The sequence below is a fragment of the Alligator mississippiensis genome, chromosome 1 (assembly GCF_030867095.1).
Source record: "Alligator mississippiensis isolate rAllMis1 chromosome 1, rAllMis1, whole genome shotgun sequence".
Lineage (NCBI taxonomy): Eukaryota > Metazoa > Chordata > Crocodylia > Alligatoridae > Alligator > Alligator mississippiensis.
The window spans coordinates 102,263,592-102,280,600 of NC_081824.1; the positions used below are offsets into that span (position 1 = coordinate 102,263,592).

At 40.0% G+C, this 17,009-nt stretch overlaps 1 protein-coding gene across 2 annotated transcripts in view; it reads left to right on the forward strand.

Moving 5' to 3' along the window:
• Positions 1–17,009, forward strand: part of DCBLD1 (discoidin, CUB and LCCL domain containing 1) — a 57,581-nt gene that overhangs the window by 37,732 nt on the left and 2,840 nt on the right. For both annotated transcript variants that reach the window (XM_006262521.4, XM_019479638.2), the window contains 9 exons: positions 854–987; positions 5,919–5,959; positions 7,366–7,581; positions 8,411–8,535; positions 10,751–10,898; positions 11,004–11,120; positions 14,146–14,233; positions 15,244–15,293; positions 16,881–17,000. In XM_006262521.4, coding sequence (XP_006262583.2) covers positions 854–987; positions 5,919–5,959; positions 7,366–7,581; positions 8,411–8,535; positions 10,751–10,898; positions 11,004–11,120; positions 14,146–14,233; positions 15,244–15,293; positions 16,881–17,000 — 1,039 coding nt within the window. The remainder of the gene's footprint in view (positions 1–853; positions 988–5,918; positions 5,960–7,365; positions 7,582–8,410; positions 8,536–10,750; positions 10,899–11,003; positions 11,121–14,145; positions 14,234–15,243; positions 15,294–16,880; positions 17,001–17,009) is intronic.

Sequence of the window (17,009 nt, forward strand, 5' to 3'; positions counted from 1 at the left end):
AAATCAGTGCACATTCCAATAGCTGTATTTGTATAGTACTAGCCCCCTAGCATATTAGTAAAGCATCTGGTTTCTCTTCAACTGGAGAAAATGTGCTGGGTCATTTGTGATGAAGTGCCTTACCATCTGCACCCCCTTTTCAAAATCCTAGCTGTGCCGATGCAAGGGACTCTCTTAAAATTTTGAAGGAGTTGGCAGCAGAGTAGAGCAGTGTTTCTCAACCCATGGTAGGCATACCCCTGGGTGTACCCGAGACACAGGCAGGGGGTACACAGGTGTTGCATTTTGGTCGTTGCCTGCTTGGGCCACAAGTTCCATCCGCCACCCTTCCTGCCATGTCCAGTGCACCGGGGCTTTCACTCCCCAGCGTCTGTGTGCCAGGGGATAGGGAAGGAGGCCCCACGCAGGCTGCTTTGCCCCGGCCCGTGGTGGAAAAAGTGGGACTGAGCTCACAGTGGTGAAACTGAAAGTGCTACGGTGGGACTTCCAATTTCACTTTTGCCACATCAATCGGCAGGGGGTACGTAAGGTACCAAAAATTGAGAACCACTGGAGTAGAGAATTGAAGCTAGGTCTCCTAGGTTGAAGGCTTGCACGTTTACCACTGGCCCATCCTTCCCACTGGGATATTTCTTTGTTAGATAATCCTGAAGTAACTTCTGTAGGAACAAAGTGTTCACCTGTTTCTCCTGAAGAATTTGGCTGTTGGGAAGTGTTTAGTTCTAAGCCATCCTTAATGTTTTTTGCCTTTCCAGGATTTTATGATCTTTAGCTTTCATGCATTTGTGATTAAAAAGTATAAGTAACTTGCTAGATTTTGCAGTTTGTTTGACCCCAGATTTCTGCATTTCAGACCTCCTTGTTGTGCAAATCGGCCATACATGCAGGAATTATTACAGATGAGCTAGGTGGCCAGATCAGTGTCATTCAGCAGAAGGGAATAAGTCGATATGAAGGAATTCTAGCCAACGGCATTCTTTCACAAGAGTAAGTCTCATGGAGGTTTGCCTCTGAAAGTTGAGCTGATGACATAATCATCCAGCTGTATCTGGAAAAAAAACCCCAAAACTAATGGGACAACACTTCAGCAATTCTTTCCAATGTTCTCCTTTCTGAATGTGTTGGTGTTCAGCACAGTATTGATAGCTAACATGTAAAAGATGCATACACAGTATTGTATTCCATCCAGGAAGAGCACATACCAACTGCTGAAACTTCCTTAGCCTGACGAAGGGTTTTTGAACCCGAAAGCTTGCTTAATAACTATTCTCCAACTATTTGGGTTGGTCTAATAAAAGATATCAAATTCACCCAAGGAACCTTGTTTGCCTATATCCTTAGACCAACACGGCTACAACCTAAACCCCTACACAGTGTTGTGGGATTTTTGATACTGTTATTCAATTGACCTTAGTTCTGAGCCAAACACTGAAGCAGAATGTTTCATGTCTTACATGCTTTAATTACTACAAATTTCAATTTACATCAAGCTGTGCTGTGTTTGATTGTGGGTATTTGGAGGTTTTTTTGGAGGGGTGAGGAGTGATTGCATTTACCCAAATGATATTTTCTATATTCACCTGTACTGGAATAGGATGGAGAAGGAAGAGAACTCTCCTGTCTTTTAACCCAGAAGTACAGTGGTTAGCGTACTAGCCAAGTAAGTGGAAGGACACAGGTTCTAGGCTTCTCTCACTTAAGATGGTTTAAATTTATGTCTCCCACTTCTCAGCAAATGCTGTACCCACCAGGACATGGCTCAGTATTGTCCAGGGCACCCTCCAGCCCTTCTCTTGAAGTGGACATGTTAGGTAACAAAAAGGAGAAGAAATGTGGGGCCAGAAGAGCAAGCCAAGAGAGCATGGTTCATTGAGATGGGTCCCTCTAAGTAGGGACCTATTCAAACCTTGGAAGCAAGCAGCCAATTTTGCAGGAAGATTGTGGAGCCAGCTGCCATTTTTGCAGGCTTATCGTGGCGCTCACCTCCCCCCCCCCCATGCCTCTAGCCAAGGGGCTCCAGTGGCCCTGTCCTGAGCTGCTGATTGGCCAAGAAGGCTGTCCATCATGCAGCCCCACCCCACTGACTGATGGAGAGGGGTGGGGCCACACAACAGGCAGCCCTCTCAGCCAATCAGCAGCTAGGGGTGGAGGTGGCAACCATCTTGCCAATTCCCTGTCATGCTGACAGCCCTCTTCCCCACCAACCCCCATCTTTCCCCCAATGGGCTACGCAGCTGGACCGCAGCAGCCATGAGGACTGCTGGCTCCCTCTGGGGAACCAGCGTTTTATTTTTAGTAAGTTTTTTTTTCTCTTTCATAGATTTCATAGACATTAGGGCTGGAAGGGACCCTGGAGGATCATCGAGTCCAGCCCCCTGCCCCAGTCAGCTGGGATCATAGGATCCCAACAAGATAAACATCCAAAAGTGTCTTGAAGGCGTTCAAAGTAGGTGCTTGAACCACCTCCAGCAGCAGTCTATTCCAAACCTTGGAGGCTGGGACAGTAAAGAAGTTCTTCCTTATGTCCAGCCTGAAATGGTCGCAGAGGAGTTTGTGACTGTTCGATCTTGTCATCCCTTGGGGCGCTCTGGTGAACAGACGTTCCCCCAGATCCAGGTGGTCACCCCGATAAACTTATAGGTGGCCACCAGATCACCCCTGAGCCTGCGCTTTTCCAGGCTGAAGAGTCCCATGGCTCTCAGCCTCTCGTCATAAGGTCTGTTATCCTGACCTCTGATCATGCACATGGCTCTCCTCTGCACCCTCTCAAGCTTTTCCACATCCTTTTTGAATTGCAGAGCCCAAAACTGGATGCAGTACTCCGGCTGCGGTCTCACCAAGGCCGAGTACAATGGGAGAATGATGTCCCAGGATTCACTGATTTCATGGACATTGCCAGATTTCACAGACAATGCCCAGTTTTTGCTATTTCCGCAAAATTGCAAATTGAGTAAATCCCTACCTATAAGGAAGTGAGCCCTGATTTCTGGTCAGAGGTGGCACCAGCTTCTTCCTGGTGCGGGGGGCTGAAGTGGGCTAGACAGAAAATTGAGTGGGGTGCTGCAATATACATTTTCTGGCCAAACATTTGTTGTTTAACAATACACACTTTAAACATGTGTTTTATCCATGTTATCCATAAAAGGATGTTATCCACACAGTATGTCCTTTCTTCCTTACCCAGACAAAGGTGGGACACAGGCCCCATGGGCTGGGTGAGGAGTGCCACCCCTCTGCAGGCAGCAGCAGGGTGAACTCAGCTGCACTGGGTAGGCAGCAGTGGCCCAGGGTGGAGGTGCAGGGTGCTTGGACATGGATGGTGCTGGGAGGGGTGGCTACAAATGCGTTACAGTGAATTTTGGGGTGGCTATAGCCCCCCAACCCTCCCTACTTATGCCCCTATTTCTGGTACCTGATTTTGTGACTTTTATGCACCTTGCATTTAACATTCATTGGATAACATGGCTAGGGAGCAGTGGAATAGCTTCCACAGAGAGCTGGAACTGAGGTCAGAAACCATGGGAGCCCCTTCCCATCTAAGACAGGTATTTCAAAGCATGAGTAAACTGAGTGTTTTCCAAGAAAAAGATAATGGGCATAATTTAGTGAGCAACCAGCCTATTTCAACCTTTAAAAGAGGTTTTATAATGCACATTAGTAGCTCTGAATAGCTTTTCTGTCCTTGGAATACACGGGCACTGGAATAAAATTCCTTGAAACTGTCAGTCCTGTGAAAAATCTTTTTGGCATACAGACAATAGTATTTTTATTAACTTAAAAATCCCCTTTAAATAAAAGCTAACGATACTTTGAATAAAAACTCATTTATACTGGATTTCTGTATTAAATATATATTTCATTTAGTGACTTGATCTGAAATTGACCTCATCAAATGCTGCTGCTTATGTGCGTTGAGCCCCTAACTATCACATTATTATACAGACATTTAAGTTATGAATTGCTCACTTACCAGCATTCCAGACCTGACCTTGGCCTCTCTGGCTTCATTTTTTAGTATATTTGTTATGCTTCTGTTATCTGTGATTTGCAGTTTCCACGATCTATCTTTGGACTTAGACATAAGTACTATAAAGTGAAGATATAGTGGCCAGGATTCAGATTTATTGGGCAGTTCTGATATTCAAGTATAAACATGTGGGCTTAAATTTGCTACCAGAGCTGGGTTGTGAGGCTCTCTGAACCTCTTTACATGCAAAAATAGTATTCTCTGAAAACAGAAATTACAATTGTTCATTAATTGGAAAGTTTGAGATTTTGGTTTAAACTGCATTGTTTACAAAACTTCCCTTGAATCTGACTCTAATATTAATTTTTAATGTAAAATTCCTCAGTGAAACAGAATATGTTTGTACAAGTATCTGTAAAGTGGATTCCTCCGTACACCTTTATCGCAGTTGCTGTCTGCTAGAAAGCTTTCTTAAGGCTGATAAGGAAATGGACATCTACATAAAAGCACAAATTTCATTTTGGTCAAAGTTATGGCAGAAATACTACCAATTGCATCATGAAAAAGATGAGTTATTACGAATTAGCCTTTTAATGACCTACAAAAAATTTTAACCAAACAACAGTTGATCATGGCTAAACCATCTTAATACTTTCTGGAAATTCTAGGTCTTTCTCATATCTAGAAGGTGGACAAAAGAACTAGTGCTTTTATTGGTCCTTATCTGGGGTCAGTTTCCCTTTCTCTCCCTAATTTTCTACAGCTTTGTTCTCAAACAAATTAATCTATAGGTTGCTACTAGTCTAGAGAATAGAAATAAGGAAATATTGTTCTGCAATTTTATAACAACCACTAGGGGTTGTCCCATTAGTGCAAAAGTTATTTCAAAAGCATAACACACTAACCATGATTTTTCAGATAGGACTATTGATTTGGGGTATATAACTTGAGACATAGTGAAGGGAACAGATTTTCAGGAACTACAAACTGCTCTTCCATTTTAAATGAAACCAATTTTCAGAGGATTTGGTTGAGCAATCAAAATTAGTAGGCACTTTTGAACATCTTGGCTATTTTCCACTTGCTGTGTATGATGTATATCTTTGTGGAGTTGAGCAAAGTTAACTTTTGGTCTGTGTTTTATATTATAATATCTCAGGTTAGAGGAAGTAGGACTGAAAGATAGCAAACTTGTCTCTGACTTCAAAGTCAAACAGGTGCTTCTATTGATGTTCCTCAGAGTTGGTTATAGCAGAACTATGTTATAATCTTATTATATACACCTTGCTTTTAGCCTTGATAGAGCACAGTTTTTTCACTTTATGAGCATACAGTTTGGCCATAGTTCTAGAAATGAGAACAAAGCATGATTTAGTCGCAGCAGTTGTTTAACTCACTGGGTGGGATTTGATTTACATTACAATAACTATTGTGACTTTACTGAGTTTTCTTGATTTATGTTGGTGAAAGTGAAAGAAGAAACATTCTCACATTTAGAACGGTGCCACGTTGTTAGATACAGAACTCTTGTTTATTGCAGCAAAGCATTTTGGGGCTGTATGATGGGTGGCCTTTAGAAATGTGCACTTCTTTCGTAGTTGTGAGGAGTGGATGGAGAATGGGATTTGCAAGAAATTGCCCATCAGCTATAAAGATTTTGGGTAACAGATGAGGGAAGGAATATATGATGAGGATAACAGTCTGGGGGGACGGGCCATAATTTTAAAACACAAGCAGTGTGGCCAGACCTGAATTTTGTCAGATGGCAGAAACAAAAGTTTCTTTGACAGAAGGAGGCTGTCAAACAAAAGATATTAGCTATCATTTAAATTAAGATTTGTTGTATAACAAAAATATTTAATCCCACAATGAATCTATGTTTCCTGTGCTAGTTATAAGGAGCTCCTGAAATGCTCAACAACTATATCTTTTCCTCTTTTTTTTCTTACAGTGGCTCACTGTCAGACAAACGATTTTTGTTTACCTCAAATGGTAAGAAAAATTACTTTATTTTACCTATTCAAGTTTACAGTTGTTTTCTTGTAAAAGATTCTAAAATAACCTAAAAAATGTCATACTACATATAATGTAGACACTTTTAAGATAGTAGCTTCCTGCCTGACTGTTGTCAAAGTGGATCTAAAGCTTGTGATTGTGGAAAAGAAAAAGCCAGGAATAGGACAAATCCATGTGGTTGAGAAGCAACAACAATGAAATTGTGATACTACATTTCTGGTGCTGCTAGGGGAAGACAGGGGAGTAATGCTTTTGTTATCATTGTCCTTAAGATGACAAAATATGAAAGCATTTTTTTTCAAGGCATGCTTAAATGTATTTTGTCTTCATTGCTTCAACAAGAGAAAGTATGTGTATAAGTAAATAAAAATGGTTCATATCACACTATTATAGAAAACAAGCTTTTTTATTACCTTCCCTAATATAAAATAATATTTAATTCTGCTTTTATATTTATATAGAAGAACTTTCTTTTAAAGATTTTTTTGTTTTTCTTTGTTTTTTGTTTGTTTTAAATTTGCATTTGAACATGATGAAAGCAAGGGAAAAATCTTGGTCCACTACTGAATTATATTTTAATCTCTTTAGGTGAAGTCATTATACGTGTATGAAAACTGTAAAACATAATGAGTCCCATGAAATGCTGTGGAATTACTTTTAACTTCATATATTACACTGTTTGCTAGTACTGAAACTACAATACATTGGCTTGTATTCATGGAGAATATGCATGTGTAGAAATTCTGTTGGTTCCCTAGTAGATTAATGCTCACTTGCACCTATTTATCACCGTGGTATCACCTCTTTTAACTAGTCTCAAGAACCCTCTTCAACCCAGCTAATTTGAATAAACTTTAACTGTTGGTATGAACAATGAGATATTTATAGTACAACGTCTCCCCCTCACACAGAGAGCATGTTTCTGTTTCCCAAAGATCATTCTTTACAGCGGACAAATGCAAACGTCAAAACATGATTTCAAAGGAATAGCTTGAAAATGTAGGTCTGATACAAATCAGTATACATTGGAACACAAGTGTTATAGTTTTGGAGAAACGACAAGCCAAATGCAAAATGGTAAAGACAAATTATAGCAAACAAGCCCAGTGTCAGAGGTGATTGTGTGTGCATGTCTATGTGAGAAGCCAGGAAGGTGACTATAATTATCTGATATTAGATTGCTTGCTCTGAATTTACTGGCAAACAGTGACTAGTGAATGGTAGCAGGAGAGACAGAAAGAGTAGAATAGATAGAAGAATAATGTGCGCTGATTATTGTAGGGAGCAGGGGCACAGAATTGGGTGGATTATTGACCTAAAATAGAATATGCTGGGAAAATGTCAGTTGATGCTTCTGTTTCTCTCTGTAATGGAATTCTTAGGCTGCAATAAATCCCTGAGTCTGGAAGACGGATTCCTCTTCCAGACCCATATTACTGCGTCCTCCTCCTGGGAAGAAATCAATGAATTTGGGGAAGTTGTTCACTGGTCTCCTGACAAGGCTTGGTTCCAAGTGCGAGGGTTGTCTTGGGCTTCTAATCACAGCAGCCAACAGGAGTGGTTAGAAATAGACCTGGGAGAAAAAAAGAGAATAACAGGTATGTTGTGTACTTAGTAACACTGGGTGGCTCTTCTGCTGCGGCTATAAATTAAGTACATCTGACATGTATGTTAGTTAGTGGAAATGGCATGATGTCAAAATGTAGCATGTCTATTCCTTTGCTTATTAAAATCAATCAAGCATCCTATACTTTTATCACAGTTTGGTGGTTTAGATATTAAGACCCCCAACTTGCCAATGATGAGGTATTTGATGTACATGGAGTACTGGATTGGGCTGGGCTATCCTGCCTCATGCTGCATCATATCAGTGAGCTACAAACAGTATGCTGTGCCTTTGTGCAAAATATTTTGCAAAATCAGTAATTAGTTGAGCTATTGTGTCCATTAAACTGTAAATGTCATCTTGGGTACTATTTATGATGCACTTCATTTTATCCATAAAAGAATTACCTAAGGCAGAGCAATTGAAATGATGATATGGATGAAAGGGACTTCAGTTGCCAATTCATATAGTCTTAAAATGTAAATTACTGTTACTTGGAAAGTTTTAAAGACTGCCATGATGGACCATAATCTCTAAAAGCTATTGTCATTTTGGAGTCATTGATGTGGTTACCTTTAAAATTCTGTAGCATCTATTTATATAAAGAGAATTATACTGTGAATTTCAAACTGACTTATGAATCTGACTTCTCCCTTCCACGTCTTAACCTGTGTAGAACTCCAGATTTGCTCTGAAAAATAAATAGCTGTTGTAGATGGAAACATTCATTTGTTTTTAATGTATTTACATGTGAATTTGCATTTGAAATGTTCCTTTAGAAAAAAAGCTCATACATGAACACTTTGTTTTTCTGTTTCAAGGGATTAGGACTACAGGAACCACTCTGCTGAATTCTGACTTTTATGTAAAGACATTTACAATGAATTATAAAAATAGCAACTCAAAATGGAGAATTTACAAGGGAATACTGAGCAATGAAGAAAAGGTAAAAGGAGATGTGTGGGGAGCAAAAACACAAAAGAAAGGGAATTTTTGAAAAAATGTCTTTAAATGACTTGACATTCAGGGACAGATTTTCACTGTCAAAAAAAATCCACTACATCAGCAGAGTACATTAGTGCAGTTTCACTGCTGAAGATTAACCAAATCTATACAAGCCTCTACCACTAATCTACTTGGCTTGTCTAAACAGTCACACCAGGTAAACTAAAGGTGTGATTTCTTTCTTTTCTTTTCTTTTTTTTTCTTTGGAGCTCATTTAGCTAAACTGAATTGGTGCAGAAAACTACTTAGACACACTCTGTTAAAGTTTAACTTAATGCCATGCCTACAAAAGGAGTACTTCATTAGTATAGCAATGTTGGTGTAGTATATTCATAAAATACACTTTGTACTAAACTAGAAATATACACAAACCAAGTCATGAGGATAAAAGTGCATGTTTGCTAACATGACCTGTCTACAGTATGTCCTTCTGTTGACACAGCCATGTCAGAAAAGGATTATGCCCCTTCATCTACCTGACCATGATAATTCTGCCATCACAAATCTAAGGGTATATATACACAACACAGTTACTAAAGAAAAACAATCACCCTGCACTTTACTCGGTAGTAAAAGTACTCTGTAGTAGGGAGCAGACACTTGGTCTGCTTTTCCAAAATGCCCTCCCACAGTAGGCACCACAGAGACTGAACAAACTGGAGGAACTGGTTTGTACTGAGGAAAGGGGCTATCCAGGGATGACATTGGTCATGTGTCTATTCCACTAATTAAGACATCTGGATAATTTACACCTATGTTAAGTTATGCCCCACTTCCTGAGGTATAATTTTAACATGTACAGGATCAATGGATGCTGGTGTAAGGCTATGTCACCATGTGTCTGCTTCATTTGTGCTACAGAGTAAAGTCAGTTTACTCCACAATAAGCATGTTGGGAGTCTGTAGCATAAGTATCAGGAATTGATTTAACTAAAATGAAATAAATACTCGTAAAGCAAAATAAGAGTTTTTACAGTGGCTTTCAATATATTTGGTTTAAATTGCTTTGATAGACAAATTAGTGACAGTTTCTCATGAAGACGGCCTGAGTTAGAAGATTGCACTGGTATAACAACACTGAGTTTCCTTGACAATCCTCCAGGGCTTAATAGTTACTATGACCATTACTTTGAAAGGGAATTATGAAACATGTCTCAGGGATCAGGTTCTAAGTGGTCTTTGATCTTCAATATAACCAAAAACTTTCTCTAAAGACTAGCAGAGCTGATTTTGAAGACACTACTTACAATCCCAATCTTTCTCTACTTCACTGCACAATGTGGATTTAATATCTTAGAGCTAAAGGGTTTTTGCCAGCAGACTGAAAAATGAATACAGTAGTGGCTGAATTATGAAACTAAGATATTTAAAATGATCTGCTTTGCATTCTTCTACCATGGTAGCTCTTCACAATTTAAAGAGTTGATTGAATGTATTTGGGATTTGCTTTTTTTTATTCCACATGAAGCAAAGTCTCAGTTTACAACTGATCCACATGGCTTGTAATTAAAAAAACAAAAAACCCCTTAAAAGAAGCTATACTTGATCTGAGCCCATGAATCATAAGCCAAACGAACTAACACTATGAGGATTGCTGCCTTATGTGATTTTCATTTAAGCTAATAAGCGTTTTTCATTTTCATTTTGAGAATGGCTCAAAAGATCATCACTTATTGGAAGTATAGAGAAAGGGACAGTCAAACTCCTTCAAGTCTTTTTAAAGAAAAATTATTTTGCAAAATATAAAATATTTTCATTATTTGCTGTCAGTAAAACCAATTTTATTTTTTTTTTTTGACTGGAGAAGCATTTGGGTATGAATATTTGTAACGTAACTGCTGCACTCTGGGAACTAGCTAGAAAGTTAAATCCAAACTGAAACAAAAGTGAAGCTGAAAAGTCTTATTTCTTTCCTTATGCTGAATTTAAGTGAAAAATGTGAACATAAGTAGTAAAACGTGTATTTCTTTTGAAATTCTTATTGTAAAATCCTAAGATTATGACACGGGTTTTAGACATATTTGTAAATGACTTTTGAGTTGACAAGTCTCACTCTTTAAATTTGGAAGATTGGGGGAAACAAGGGGAAATCAAACTTTTAAAATACAGCTAGTAAGACTTATTGTGCTTACTTATTTATTTTTTATGTATTGTAGGTATTCCATGGTAACTCCAATTTTGGAGACATTGTACGTAATAATTTTATCCCTCCTATAGTAGCCCGTTATGTACGGGTGGTTCCACAGACCTGGCACCAAAGAATAGCCCTGAAGGTGGAGCTGATTGGTTGTCGAATAATGCAAGGTATGGGGTAAGCAGTACTTCTGGCATCTGAGCCTGCTGAGGCAGTGGACCCCCAAATTCCATGATGATGCCATAGTTCAACAGTTTTCACTTTTATTTTCACAGTGAACAGCTCATTTACTCATTCAATGTGGCAAAGACCAAGTCAAAATACAGATGCATCAATTGGAAAAGAAGATAGAACCGTCACAGAACCCGTCCCGTCAGAAGAAACTAACTTAGGTAATAGTATAATGGTATAATCCCTCTAAAATATGCCATCACCTTGTCATGTCCACTCCTTGTTCAACACTTCCCAAAAACAAGCCGTTACCTTCTCATTACTTTCCACAAAGTCAGGTGGGGCACAAGTGCCCTTCACTTCTTTATAAAGCATAGTGGCTCAAAAGCTTTAATTTTATTTGACTGCCTCAGGGGAGGCATATCTGATAATTTTTGTGTTTTGTGATCCTTGGCATGCTCAAAAGTAAATTGGAAATGTATTTTAGCCTGTTGTTAAAGAGGTGCAGTTTATTTTCAGACATGTTTCATGTCAAATGTTTTCCAGTTTAATATTTATATTGAGACTTAGGCTCTTAAACTAGTTTAAAAGGGCCCAATCCTGCAAAAATCTGAATCATTATTGCATGGGGATTCAGATGAACACACTTCATAATGGAGTGCATTTTGTAACTAGTGTCTGTGGTGCTCCCAGTATGTTGCTGTTTTCCAGATGGGAGAGGGGAAAGGGAGCAGAGGTTTGGGGTCTTTTCAGCCAGCTCTGGAGGGTGGGGCAGGTGTATTGGAGTCCTCCACCATGGGAATAAGGCCTAGGTAGGCTCCAATTCACTCGCCCCACTCTCCAGTGCTGGCTGGGGAACCCCAAGAGCAAGCTCCCTGTGCTTCATTTTCCCCCCTCCCATTCTGAAAAGTGTCCCAGCTGGGAGTGGAGGGTGGCATTGCTATGGAGACTAGGCTGCAGGCTCCAGCAAGCAGCTGGAAAGCCTAACTCCCAGACGCAACAGCGAACTTTTGTTGGATCCAGGGGATTGTTTCAACTCATAGCACTTCCTATAAAGCATTATGAGTTGCAACAGGGAGTTGCCTCTTCTGTCTGCGCCATAAGTGACAGCTAAGTGCTAGCATCTTCCAAAGGGTGCCTTGAGTCTAACAAGTTTGATAACCACTGTTCTAATGGTATCTTTGCAGAAGATCAACTCCCACATCCTTATCCAGTGAAAAGGAGTGATGGTACTCACTCAGGGCAGAAAATGATAGAATGCAATTTAACAAGGAGAAATGCAAAGTGCTGCACCTAGGGAGGAAAAATGTCCAGCACACCTACAGCCTAGGGAATGACCTGCTCGGTAGCACGGAAGCAGAAAGGGATCTCAGAGTCCTAGCAGACTCCAAGATGAACATGAGTCGGCAGTGTGACGAAAAGTCATCAGCAAAGCTAACTGCACTTTATCATGCATCAGCAGATGCATGACAAACAGAGCCAAGGAGGTGATACTTCCCCTCTATCGGGCACTAGTCAGACTGCAGTTGAAATACTGCATGCAGTTTTGGGCACCACACTTCAAGAGGGATGTGGATAACCTGGAGAGGGTCCAGAGAAGGGCCACTTGTATGGTTAAGGGCTTGCAGGCCAAGCCCTATGAGGAGAGACTAAGGCACCTGGACCTCTTCAGCCTCCGCAAGAGAAGGCTGAGAGGTGACCTTGTGGCTGCCTATAAATTCATCATGGGGGCACAGAAGGGAATTGGTGAGGCTCTACTCACCAAGGCGCTCCTGGGGGTCACAAGAAATAATGGCCATAAGCTAGCAGAGAGCAGATTTAGACTGGACATTAGGAGGAACTTCTTCACAGTTAGAGTGGCCAAGGTCTGGAACGGGCTCCCAAGGGAGGTGGTGCTCTCCCCTACCCTGGGGGTCTTCAAGAGGTTAGATGGGCATCTGGCTGGGATCATTTGAACCCAGCACTATTGCCTGCCTATGCAGGGGGTCAGACTCGATGATCTATTGAGGTCCCTTCTGACCCTAACATCTATGAATCACTGAATGAGCAGATATTCATAATTCTGTTTTTATCCTTGCTGTTCAGTGGCTCTCCCCAGACCTTATTCCTCCACAGATTTTACTATCATTCTCATTGCAATAGTATCCAAGTGCATCAAACATGAATCTATCATCACAAAACTCTGTAAGATGAAGAGGCAACATCTCTGTTTTACAGTCTGAGGTGCAGAGTGATTAAGGCCAAATACATATATTAATTTGGAGTACCCATATGAGATGCTTTTGTTTTTAGAGTACTTTAACATTCTATAACACTTCATATGTTCAAAGCACAACTCTTATTGACTTCAGTTGTAGTTGTGTATTCAACACTTCTGCATTTTGGATGCCAGATTCTCAAATTGGGCATCCAAAAATTAGTAACTATTTGTGAAGCCTGGTTTAAGTGACTGGCTCAGCGTTGCATAGGAACTCTGTGGTAGAAACAGACCTTTAATTTCCTTCACACTTTTCACCTTCTGCAGCAAATTAAAAGCCATATACATAATCACCTTTCAGTGCACAATCCTGATTCATCTCTTGAGCAGGTCTGTGCCTGCTTCAGATAAGGCATACAGTTGACCAACATGTGGTTTACACACAAGGTTGGAACCTTTTGCCATCCCTAGGAAATACCACTCAAGTCTGGCCAAGCCATTTGAACTAACAATAACTGATAATAATGCAGGACCAGCATAGACCAGCGCTTACAAAAACAAACCTTGTGAGTCTTCATGGCTCTTGGCTGGATCATTCTTACTCTCTCTGTAGAGATGGCATATGCTCTGTCTGGTCAACATTAAAAGCTGTGAGAGGCTCAAGCATGTTCAGTGAGGGTGAAATCTGGGGATTTAGCTGCTAAAATCTAATCTCTGATTATGCATGACCTGCAGTTTTTAACTGTGAAGGTGTCGGGTAACCTAAACAATAGGCAGCACTGCCAGCCTCATCTCCAATAAGAAAGAATTCTAAAGAAGGATGTGTACAGATTTTGAGTCAAGCACAGCCTAGAGAAAATGGGTTTAACTCCTTTGGCATCAACACTGCTGCATGTGTTTAGCTCAAACCCTGTTGCAATATTGCATTTTTTTTCTTTCTTGTGCACTTTTACAGAGTTTTTGGCCTATGCTCATTTTTAGCGTGCTGACCATAGTAAAAACATTTCCAACTTTGGATAACTGCACCTTGTAACTTTCTTTCCCTGCAGGTTTAAAACTTACAGCTATCATTGTCCCAGTCCTGGTAGTGCTGTGTTTGTTCCTATTTGGAATGTGCATCTATATGACCATACGCAAGTAAGAGACTTTACTTTTTTCTTATATAAAGCAGGATAGTTGTAGTTGTGTAAATCACACTGCTGTTTGCACACTCCTCATTCACTCCCATATGCCAGCAGTACTTCCTTGAGGCTGGAGCTTAACATTGTTTGAAAACTTTTCCTTTAAACAGAAACTGTCCTTTGGTGTCATGTAAACCATGTTTCTCAGTCAGTCGCATCCAGAAGTGATGTAGGATGGAATTTCTTATGCTAATTTAGATTCCTCAGCCTCTCTGCCTCCACCTACTGGGATATAAATGAATCTAAACTCTGGTATAAGATCCACACGGAGTCAGAGGGGGTGGGGACAATTTTAGCCATGTTATCCCATACCCCTGTTGTTCCTCATCCTCTGCTTGTTTCTACTAATCCTTTTACAAAGAAGTTACAGCAGCTGAGAATTGGTGGGCCAAATTTAAAGCATATGTTGGTGAGTGAGTAAATCTGAGCCACTATCCCACCTTTTGTTGAGAAAGTTGAAAGGAGGTGAATTTGATCAACTTTGACTCCCTTTCCACAATTTTCATTTGAACTTGTCAAACAACTTAGACCAGGGGATAGAAATGTTCGCATCGCCAGATGGAAATTTGGGGGAAGTGATATCAGTTCACCCTAACAAGGGCTCAGGTCTCCCCAGAGCATCTACTACAAACTCTAAAAACTATGCAAAATTGTATAATAATAATCTGAGCATACAGCCAAGAGGATAATGTGTGGACTGGCATGCCATTCTCCAGCATAATTTGCCAACATATATCACAGGAGTTTCAATTGCAGTGCCTAATGTCTTGAATGGACATGGAAAGAAACTTAGTTTAACCATTCCAGTTTATAAGCCCTACATTCAATAAACCACATCATCCACAAATTAAAAGAGCATGACAGTTCTCAGCTGGCAAATATGATAGTTCTCTCCACCAAAGCTAAGGCATGAAGATGAAATGCTGTGAGTGACAGACACTTACAAAAACATTCTTTTCCTTACAGGAGAGAAATAAAAGGAGTTGCTTATGGCTTATCTGATGCTCAGAAACCAGGTTAGTGGAAAATCATACTTCTATTCTCTCCTTTGGGGGAAGCAATAGAAAGGATTGAGCAATTAAATACTAACTGCATTGTGTTTTAATTCCTCCTCATTTAATTTTTTTTTATATTAAATTTGCCCTGTTCACCAAAGAATAGGTCAAATGAGACCACTGCTAGTCTTACCTCAAGACAGCACCTGCAGAGTTAAAATGTTAGAAATGTACTTAACAAGTGAGAAATTATGTCTTAAGTTATTTTACCTTAGTGTTTTTTATCAAAGAAATTAACCACACTGAAACAGATTGCTCCTTCCCAGCCTCTTCCCCGTAGTATGGGGAACAGTCACTCTCCAAAGAAGCCCTGAGATGGAGGTTTTGATGTGTCTTTGTGTTTCCTCCTCCTGCCCCTCAATGTGATTTACAAAGCTCAATACTGAACTGTACTTTGTTCATCAAATCTGAACTGAACACTGGCTGGGAGATTTTGCTCTGGAGGTCGTTTGCAGAAACATTTAACATTTCACACTCCTTTCGCTCAGTTGATTAGGCTTTCTAGAGTGGGGCTAGGCTTGGCAATCTGGATCCAGCTGCTGTTTAGCCCTTTTTTCTAGTGGGGCATACACTCCTGTCAGTTATATGGAGGAACATCCCTCTGAAGTATAACTCTGTTTAAGAAAGGAAAGACTCAGTTGTCTGAAGGAATCTTGAAAACGGACCAATGCAGAATATGTTTTTCTCAACAGGTCCTAAAGTTTATACTTGCTAATAGAGGGAAGGCACAGTCACTGAGCTTGTCTTCCTTACAAATTTTCATTTGACAGCATGTTTGTCAAGTCAGATTAACAAGCCTGAGTCCTAAAACAACTTCCATTTCTAATGAAGACAAGACATATGAAACCAGAGATCTGCTTGCTTAAGCCAGTTTGCTCTCCCTTCCACATTCCATAAATCCACCTCCTAAATGCCAGGAGAAAGCTTAGTTCCATAATGAAAGAACATGGCTGAGATGTAGGAGATCTGAGTACAGTTTCCAGTTCAGCTACAAACTCCCTGGGACATTCAGACAGGTCATTTAAACAGTGATTGTTTTCCCACTTACAGATTTCCTGCCTCACCAGAGAGTTGTGACGGCAAATTAACTGATATGTCTTAGGCATTCTGATTCTGTGATAATGGGGGACCCTACTTGGAAACCAAAACAGAAGGCTGTTCTGAAGGGTTATAAGCATCTTTTTTTTACCATAGAAATAATGGTTGGTTGGTTAGTTAGCTTAACAAAACCTGTCATTTCTCTGCAAATTAACTGTCAAACACAAACACCCTGTTGCCAGCAACTACACAGTTTGAGTCCTTCTTGTCAAGAAATGCAGAGAGGAAAAACATTTTTAGTAATATTTATTTTTTACCTTAAAACAGCTGTTGATTTGATATTTCCCAATGATTTACAAGCAGTGTGGTTTTTGCAGTTTACTGTTACTACCTCAAAATACTAACAGCATCCACAAAAAGAACTGGACTTTCTGATAAGTTCCAATCAACATATTTTAAAGTCGAATCACTCTAAATTTAATGTCTTCTACTTTTATTTCTTTATTCAAGGTTGTTGGAAACAGATCAAACAGCCTTTTACTAGACATCAGTCAACTGAATTTACTATCAGCTATAACAATGAAAAAGAGACACCGCAAAAGCTGGATCTGGTCACAAGTGATATGGCAGGTAACCACT